A 9,718-nucleotide genomic window follows, 5' to 3' on the forward strand; every position below is an offset into this window, starting at 1 on the left:
GTGTTTATTCAACCCTTTTTTATGTTTGTAACTATGGATAGAAGTGAGGTCGCATCTACAAGCAGTAGAACTTAGCGCGGCGGGGCTAAGTCATCTTGGTCTAGTCATTCCCTTCAGCGCGGCGGGGCTAAGTTATCTTGGTCTAGTCGTTCCCTCACGGAGTGTCCGATTAGCAAGTTGTTCAAGCAGGAATTCTATGCTCGTTGCTACATCCCGGAGTCTATCTCTATCTAGTTATCAGATGGAGAGGCTTTTTCCATAGATGAGTTTCCTAACAACATGATCTACTTCATCAAAGAATAGTTTGCAACGGGACTCCGTCTACCCATTCCCTCCTTGGTGAAACAACTCTTGCATTTCTCCCGAATCCCTCATGCTTTCATTCCTCCCAACATCATCTAGATTTTGATGGGATGCAGTGTGCTAAACACCCTATACCAATTGGACTTGTCCTTGTTAGAGGTTTTGTTCGTTTATACAATAAAGATGAGCCCCAAGGAACGCTTTAGTCTGTTGGCTCACATCCCCTATTTGTAGTTCGTAATCGAACTGTCGAACTCCAGTAAGGGTTTAGCCAAAGGACATGTGCTGGTGTTCAGTCCATAGAGTGGATCAATTAAGGGTCCAGATAGAATATTTAATCCCACACGTTCTCTAAAAATACCAAGTATTGAACGTTTTCACTACTCATATAAGACTTATCTATTGCTTACTTTCACTTCCTTGTGACTTCCATTAATATATGTTTTGTTCGCACGGGCAAAGATAGACAGGGCCACTTAGTTAAGTGGGTAGAGAAGTCATCATTCGTCCACCTCAACAAACTGTTTGAGATTGATCAGTCTGAACGAAATCAGTGTGTTGCTCACCAAGAAGAACTTGAGGGTCGTACTTGCTCAAGTGAAGCTATTTGTAATCCCTCTTTTTTCGCGACTAGCACCACCAATCCTTGTGCGGCCGAGCACTTCATGTTGAAGGACTTGCATTTCTATGAGGCTACCCATTTTGCTGACGTTAAGGCGAGACAAGCCAATCTAGATTCTCACAAAAAAAATACCAAGAGGGGACTTGATGCCAAGCCCCTAGTTCCACTTCTCGGGTGGCTTCAAATCTTGCTTTCTAGCTAGAAAAAAAATACTATCGTTCAACCTCAGGTTCAAGAGACCATGACCAAGCCGGACGAAATGTTCGAAGCAGAGTAGACTAAGTGGTATGAGACTATCGAGCTAGTTGTGCCACCTATAATTGAAGAAGCTGAAGAAAAAGAAATGGTTGTCAATCTGTAAGCTGGATTCCTTGAGCGGCAACAGAAATGGTTGAGTGAGGTCATTGAAGTCGGGCCTTTGTCAAAGAAACAAAGGACGAACGAAAATGGCTTGTCTTCTAGGCTTGCTATCAATGCTTCACCAATTCCAATTTCTCCATCTCCACCTGCTCCTAAGACATAAAACGTGGAAAGCATTCCTTTCCACGGGTTAGGGGAGACGATCACCATATATGGTGATGACTCTATGCCCAATGCACATACTCCGCCGGCTGCTCCCATTAATGTGCCCAATCAGGAAGAGCTGGACATCATCTTGGAGTATTTCCCCACATTTACTAACATGGAGCTTCCAACTTCCCATAGACAGCACCAATGTTGTAACACAATCCGAGCAGGTAGTCTCGTCTAGCTGCCACGAGCTGGATGAAAAAGATGGCCAATAGTTTCATCTAAGTTCTTCAAGATGCAGACGACTATAATTCCTGCACAAAGGCTATTCGGATAGTTTATCCAAGTACATCCCTCCAATGCTAAAGTCAATAGGTGGCTTAAGCAAGTCAAATTCTTTTTTAGAAAGAAAGTTCCTCCTCCTCTTTATAAAGTCTGCATGGTTATTTATACATTTTGCGGTGTAACGTCTTACTAGGTGTTTTAATAGCACCTTGATTGCACTTGATTGTGCGATCTAATGACATTGATTATCGATGCATAACAACTATCTTGCCATGATGAGTCGCTAAGACTGGAATGTTTTCCATAACGATTGTAGTTAATATGGAGCGTGTCAAGCGCACAATCTACGCATTAATGGATGTGTAAATGCATGATAAGTGGTCATGCCTTAGCCATGTTGTATTTGTGTAAGATTTATCTGTCTGACCTACTTTGAGTCAAATCAGTCACCCGGTCTAAGGGCCATAAGGCCATCCGGCTGAGGGTGGTTTCCCAAATGACACCTCTAACCAAACGGTCGTGAAAAGGTGGTGGACTTCAAGACAGCCTTGTAGAAAGGATCCCACAATAACCATGACATGTTGACATGCCAAACTTGATCGACTATAATAAGCATACAACCAATAATATAGAAAACAAAAACATATAGGACTTGTGAAAATAGGGGTCCAAGCAATTTTGATGGGGAAGAAGAAATGGCCTAATTTTTAACTGATTACAAATTCTAATTATTCTGAGGCATCCTCTAGTATCACTTTTTGAAGATAATTAACACCACCACCACCCCAAAATATGACCTACAAATGAGAAAATTATGGTATTGATTAATTTAATTTTAAGGTAAAAAAAAAAAAACTACTTCATAAAGGTGGACAAACAAAGAGAAAAAAATATGACGTATTAGTTGGTTTAGTTACTAGAAGAGATTTGGTAATAATATGCCTAATCATGTTTTTGAGGAAATATGTATAATCTAATAATCTCCTACATTTAGTATACCCACTACCATAATTTCAATATCAACTAGGACCATATATGTTGAAACCAAACAATTTTATAGACCTGATATGAAATTAGGATGGTAATGATCATTTTATTTTTTGATAAATTTTTTATAAATATGATTATTTTTAGTAGAAAAAAATCCCAAATAGTGTCCATGAAATCCAAACCATACAAAATAAATCCAATATTGACTAACTACATCTATTTTTCATGCACTTAATTAAAAATAAATAAATAGACAAAAGTGCATTAGTTTGTACAACTTTTGACTTGAACAATGTAGAAGTAGTAAACGTTGACATGAAAAAAAAAAAAAAAAAAAAAAACTTGTTGATTTTAGGATAAACCAATGCATTCAATTCTATTAGCAAGCATTAGAATAAGGTTAGCTTACAAAGAAGCACAATGGTTTTTGTCTAATATTTTGGAACATGGTCACGTCAACTCTTAAGTTTTTTTGCAACATATCTATAAGCATATTTGTGTATTGCCAATTCTCGGTTAAAATTTTCATTGTGTCTCTTAGTTTATACTCTTCAAATCCTCCCTTGGACACTTGCCTTTTCCAAATTGTTCATATTTGAAAATGGCTAGAGAAGTTGATAAGTGCATTTGAGGTAATGGATGATGACAAACATTGATCAACCATGTTTTAAATTTTTATCCTTTTATTGAAAAATGAAATTGAAGCTTCAAAGTGTAAAATAATGTGTTTAAAACATTTGGATCAATTTCTGATCAATCAAAGTAAAGGGTAATGGTTTATGTTGAACCTAGATTTTTCTAGTCTTATCTGATCGATCAGATTTCAATCACACCTGTAAATTTTCATGATTTTCCAAATAATTCTCAATTGTTGGATGGTTTCAAAACCCTAATACCTAAGCTTTCTTTCTATAATGGGATATGGCGGTTGTGAGAATGAGAGAACCCTATTTTAAGCTTCAAGTTTTTTTTTACATTAGGAAGTGTTTGCCTTAAGAGAAAATCACCGGGGTTTGAGTTGAAAATCAATTTTGAGTGAGAAATTTTTGTTCCAAATGGGTTGATTCATTGTGTTATTCATCTTTACTCATACTCATCATTTTGAGGTAAAACTATTTTTTTTTTTTTTTTTTTGTATGGATTCAAGAAGAGGCTAAGATCAAGCTTAGTGTGGACTCCAAGAATGCTCTAGAAGAAGAAAGTGGATAGCTGAAGTTTGAAGGTTTTAGGCAAGTGATCCGGGAGAGGATTTTAGGCTTAGGTTAGGTAAATCCTTATACTTAGTTAAAGTTTTTTTCATAATGTATGTTTTGATAACTTGAGGCTTGTGATATATATATATAGATGGTGTCATGGTCTCCCTATTCTATCTTGTTTTTTTTTTATTATTATTATTAGTATTTCATTAACTTATGATATTTTTCATTGAGTTATGTTGATTGTTTGATTGGATCATGAGCTGAAATTTGGCTATTGGAGCTTTGAAAAAACAAGATATATTTATGTTTTTGTTGATTGATGTCAAGGGGCATATGAAAATGAGTGGTTGTGTTGATGTAATGTCATATATATAATGTTTGGGGAGTGTTGTTTCATTTGCATGTGACTTGCAATGAATAATTTGTTTGAGAGAAAAAAATTTGAATAGTGAAAGATAAAATGTCATTATTATTAATTTTTCAATAGAGAAAAACACATGGCATGCTCCTCATCATAATTTTAAAAGGTGCAAGACACACCTAAGGCACAAGGCACACCTAAGAAGTAAAAGTCTCCTATAGCTTAGGTGTAAGGCACCGCACAAGGCGTGTGCCTGAGTGAAGCGAAATGCAACATGGGATATATATTGATCTTATAAAATATGATTCAAAATCTAATCCAATCAATAAAAAATTTAAGATTCTAAACATTTAAAAGAAGCATTCAATAAAAAAAAATAATTAAATTACATAAGTTTCAATATACAACTAGAAATTTCAAGAATAAAAACAATTAAAAAGGATTAGTAAAGTTGATAAGGTACGCCTCTTCAATAAGGCACATGTCTTAGCAAGCAAGACACTATAATTGATTCATGCCCAGTTGGGTATTTTAATCAAAATAAAAAAATATTTATAAATCCTATGACCTTATACTGGCGTAGCAAAGCTACTATAGTATAGCAGCTTTAGAGTCGAACTCTGGGATGGGTTTTCACTTTACCAGTGATAGACTCAAGATTAGAAATGGAGTCTGATGATTTCCTTTGTCTAAAACTTAATGTTTAAAAGAAAATAAAATTTGTTTTGAAAGTGGTGTTTGGAGCTAAACTAACATAGAACTAGGTAAAAATGGAAGAAAGAAAGTCTCCCGGAGCTAAAGGTTGCGAGGATCAAGTTCAGAATGCAAAGTGGGAAATTCCGGATTTTTCTCCTCATATTGGGGACAACAACATAAAGGATGGTTATTTTCCGAACCGGTATAGGTTTAACAATGAAGATTTAATCCATAAAAAGTCAATAGAAATGGCAGTCAAGTTCCATTAATGGCTTTAGACACTATGGGTCTTCACCTTGAGCCACTTTCCAATGGCTCGTACATGATAACTAATGGTCTTATGTGGATCTAGCAATAAGTATCCACAGAGACTTAAAATTTTATCATGTATTGGCCATTCAAAGTAATTCTAAGGGATTTAAAGCAAAACTTTAGATTTAAAAGCCATTTATGAACTCCAACTACTTGTATCTAATGCACAAGAGTTTTCCACTTTTGCATCTGGACTTTTCACCTAGCTTCCTTCACTCCAAGAAACCAAAGGTTTAGCCTCTCATCCTCTGGGAAAACATCCTCAGAGGTTGTTTGGCTTCCAAGAAAAAGAAAATAGAAAAGAGAAAAGGAAAGCAAAAAGATCTCTGTATTTCACTAAGTGTAAAAATATACAAAAGTTCCTCTCCTGGAACAAGCTCCCTAGAGAGTTTATATAGGAAGGTAATTTACCCTTCCATGAATACTTCCTAGCTAAGGAATTACATGAGTGGCTGAATACAAGGAGAAAATGGAGATTTAGACACAAAATATAAGAAGAAAAAGAGTCGGTGCACAAAAATCCCAATTTCGCACATTGCATGGTGACTTGCGAAAATTTCGCAAGTTGATTTCGCAACTTAGAATCCACTTTCGCATATTAAGATCCAAGTTCACAAGTTGAAAAATCACTTTTGCATGTTGGGCTTCACCGCGACTGCACAGCTGCCATCCACTTTAAATTTCGCACGTTGAAGTTCCAATTTCGCAAGGTGCAAAATTGTCCCTCAGCTTGATGCAATTGTCTTCCGAAGGCCATATCTTCCTCATTTCACCTCCAAACTGTACATGGTTTGAAGCGTTGGATTCTTGACTTCCTGAGATTTGAAATGGTATATAGAATGTAGAAAATGGACTTCGGGAAGTGCTCCAAAAGTGCAAAAGAAGACTGCGGCTTCTGTCCTCTGTTTTCTTCACTCTGTTTTTCCTCTCTCCGTTGTTCTTTCCTTGCATACTTTGAACGACTTTGGCAAAGGGCTATGGAGCTCCAAAGCTTGGTTCTTCATGAATTTGAGCGTCCAAAAGCTTTGCCATGAACTATATACAGCTCTCCCTCATTCTTGGATTACTTTGGTGTAGTTAAAAGCTATCAAAAACACCAAAACTTAACACAATTTGATTAGAAATTATTGCAAGGGTCTTTAACATGTCAATTGAGTTAAAAGGTAATAATTACTACTCAAGAGTGTTTAAAAGAGTTAATTACAAGCTACAAAATAACACTTTTTGAGTAGTAATCAATAACTAAGGAATGGTTGTACCTTGAGCCTAGATGCACTTAAAGCACACCTTTTAAAACTATGCCCTTCATATAAAACCAATGGAATCAAAAATAATATTGAGGGTTGAATGCTCACACACAAATAACAATTAATAAAATTCAGGGATTCTTGCTTATCAATGGTACACCATTTCAAATCACAAGGGTAGTAGCTATAATTCACTTTTTTTTATCACAAGGTACAAGTAGTCATAATACACAATATATAATTGATAAGCAAACAAACAAAGTACATCAAGTGATCCATAATTGAGAAGTCATACATATGCAAGTAGGCATACAAACATTCAAACCAACAAGTAATAGAAAAGATAGTGTCACACACACACACACACACACATATATATATATATAAAACAAATCAAGAAGCAAGGTTCATGACTTTCTTCCAAGCAGGCATATTGGAGATGTTCTCCCACCATGCACTCACATTCTTCCTCTCAGTGATCAAGTGCCCTATTCCAACTTCATTCACTAAATATCTTATGCCCGGAAGATGACTCAAATCAGCAAGAGTAAATGAATCTCCTCCAAGGTAGGAACTCTTGGAGAGCCTTTGCTCGTACGCATCAAACACCTTGTCAAGCTTTTGTTCGCAGTTTCGAACTAGTGTCAAGTCACCTTTCTCCCCCATCCGAGGTAGGATTACCAACTGAAGAACCACTGTGAAAATTAAAGGGTTCAAATTGTTTTCCTCCACTTCTAACCATTGATCCACAAGACTTCTCTCCTCCAAGTTCCTTCCCACTAGGTTGGGACCCTCATCCACGTACTTGGCCACAATGTATCTTATAATTGCCCTCGAATCTGGAGTTTCAAGCATCAAATATATCATTTACAAACGTCATTTTTACAATTTGGACATGTTTTGTGCAAGCTGTAATTGGACTAAGTAAACTCTGGATCATGTTAAGATTATTCAAGATATTTCAAATCTAGAAGTTTTTTAAATAATATCAATAATGCAATGCTTTTCCAAGAAGAGAACCTAATATGAAAATACCAAAAGATGGTGTTTTCCTTACTATATATAAAATACTAACTGATTTTATTTGAAGGGAAGATGTGAGTGGCTTCCACCTTGTTACAGTCTTCGATCAAAGAATTAAGTTTTTTTAGATCATTAGAGTCTGTTTGATTGTATGACTTAAAAACACTTTTCTATATTTAAAATAAAATAGAAAATCATTTTAAAAATTCTTAATTATTTGACTGTTATTCTTTGAAAATAATTTTTAAAAATAAAATGAAATAGAAAACAATTTTTAAAGAACAACTAATAGGTGTTTTTATTAATTTTTAAAAATAAAAGGAAAACATAGTCTCATTTGATCATATTTTCTAAAACTTGTTTTTAAAAACTGTTTTTTATTCTTTAACTTAAAAACAATTCTTAAAGACAAGTTTCAAAAAATATAATCAAACAGGCCCTTAATTTCCCATAATTGTTTCTACGAAATCTATTTTTAAAAATAATTGATTATAGATGATTATGCTCGTGCCGAAAAGCCTGAAATCACCATCCTCCATCACTCGAACTTGCCCAAAAGGCTACAAAATAATTAAACATTTCATGTCAGAAGGCAATTTACAAAGAAAAATCAGGTAAGGAGAAAACATAACACATAGAAAAGAGTATATCCAGTGTAACTAAAAGCATCATATTTATGTTAATACATTAAGAAATGTTCTAAAATCGATCGATAACGAATTTGATAAAATAATCGCAAATAAATATTTTTTTAGTCTGTAAATATATGCGCCATGCCACTGTATATCTCTGTTTGGGCATGCAAAGTCTTTCATACAATTTCTCACCTGACGAATTAAGAACTCAGGTCGTTTTTGCTCGCCGAAGTCGAGGTCGACATGGACAACCTCAAACTCCAGTCCCTTCTCTACAAGGCAAGCCAACACCCTCTGTGGGCATGCAGTCATAACTGCACCATACACCTTCACCACCATATTCTACGCTTCTATCTCTTGCTTCTACCCACAAACACTTACTAAGTCTTAGTTCTTAAGGGCTTGCTTCGAGTATTTAGGGATTGAGAAGACACCTCTTATATAGCACAAAATTTGAGGGGATTTGTGGGTCCAAACAAATATGGGATTTAGTGCCTTGCACGAAATCCAGGCTAAGTAGCATACGGAAAAAATCATCTTTTGTCTTTCAATTTATTTATTATTTAATATTTTATTTAGTTTATTGGATTGTTATCATTGATAATGATATTATAAGTTCCCACGCCAAACTCTTGTATATATATATATATATTCTAAAATTAATATGATTCCCTGTTAAAATTAAGAGTGTACATCATTTATAAATTTAATGGAGATTCAGTATTCTATGTATTTTAACTATTCAAGAAATTCATGTATCCTTTTAAATTAATTGGAGTCTTTGCCAAATTGGGAGTGATTACATTCTAATTATATCATTCAATTTGATAAGATTGATATTTTTTCCTTAAAATTAATTTCTACTTCTATTTCATTTTCATTGTCATCAGTGCTAGGACCTGCATCTCGTTCAAACTTATCAATGAATGATGACAAAATCTTTTGGCATAGAGACTGTATCATAGAAATGGGCAAGAAAAAGGTTTGTATATTGTTGGGCAACGAGTTCTTGTATTATGTTTGCTGATAATTTTGTTTCTTTAATTTCATTATGACATATGAAACTTTTTAGAGGGTAATTACTCTTTATTAGATTGTCACTAGTAAACTTGAAAAGGTTTGTCAAAGGTAAATTAGTGTTTTTTTTTTTTTTAAAAAGGTAGGGTTGGATTGAAAATTTTCAAATTAATTTTTGACAACTCTGAGATTTTATTTTTTAAGAAACTTCTTTTCTTAATTAATTTTTAGAAAGTTGATTTATTTTTTTAAGAAAAAAAATTTCTTAACAAATTTTTGGAAAATTGATATTTTATTTTTAAGAAAAATCTTTCTTAATTAATTATTAGAAAGTTAATATTTTATTTTTTTAAGAAAATTATTTTCTTAATTAATTTTTAGAAAGTTGATATTTTAGTTTTTAAGAAAATTTCGTTTCCAACTCTCTAAGCTCTTAGACCTATTTATACCTCACCTAAATATGTTTTTGAGTTGGACATTTTGAGAGAATCAACCAACTTGTCCTATCATTTCTAATC

The 9,718-nt window shown here is 34.2% G+C and overlaps 1 protein-coding gene across 1 annotated transcript; it reads right to left on the reverse strand.

Annotated features, from left to right (window-relative positions):
* Positions 1 to 6,918: 6,918 nt before the first annotated feature.
* On the reverse strand, positions 6,919 to 8,522 carry LOC100263347 (glutathione S-transferase-like). Its single transcript, XM_002272017.1, has 3 exons — positions 8,376 to 8,522; positions 8,060 to 8,108; positions 6,919 to 7,364 (listed from the first exon to the last, which is right to left on the reverse strand). The coding sequence occupies exons 1-3, from the start codon at positions 8,520 to 8,522 to the stop codon at positions 6,919 to 6,921; spliced, it is 642 nt and encodes a 213-aa protein (XP_002272053.1).
* Between the last annotated feature and the right edge of the window lie 1,196 nt (positions 8,523 to 9,718).

Source organism: Vitis vinifera, chromosome 4, assembly GCF_030704535.1.
Source record: "Vitis vinifera cultivar Pinot Noir 40024 chromosome 4, ASM3070453v1".
In the NCBI taxonomy this organism is placed as follows: Eukaryota; Viridiplantae; Streptophyta; class Magnoliopsida; order Vitales; family Vitaceae; genus Vitis; species Vitis vinifera.

What these genes read in the sequence shown, in the direction of transcription:
- LOC100263347 (XM_002272017.1), bottom strand. Translation starts at nt 8,522, where the DNA reads ATGGTGGTGAAGGTGTATGGTGCAGTTATGACTGCATGCCCACAGAGG. An exon ending in CTGAGTTCTTAATTCGTCAG is followed by an intron (nt 8,109 to 8,375) that starts GTGAGAAATTGT and finishes ATTATTTTGTAG; the next exon opens with CCTTTTGGGCAAGTTCGAGT. An exon ending in TGGTGATTTCAGGCTTTTCG is followed by an intron (nt 7,365 to 8,059) that starts GCACGAGCATAA and finishes TTGAAACTCCAG; the next exon opens with ATTCGAGGGCAATTATAAGA.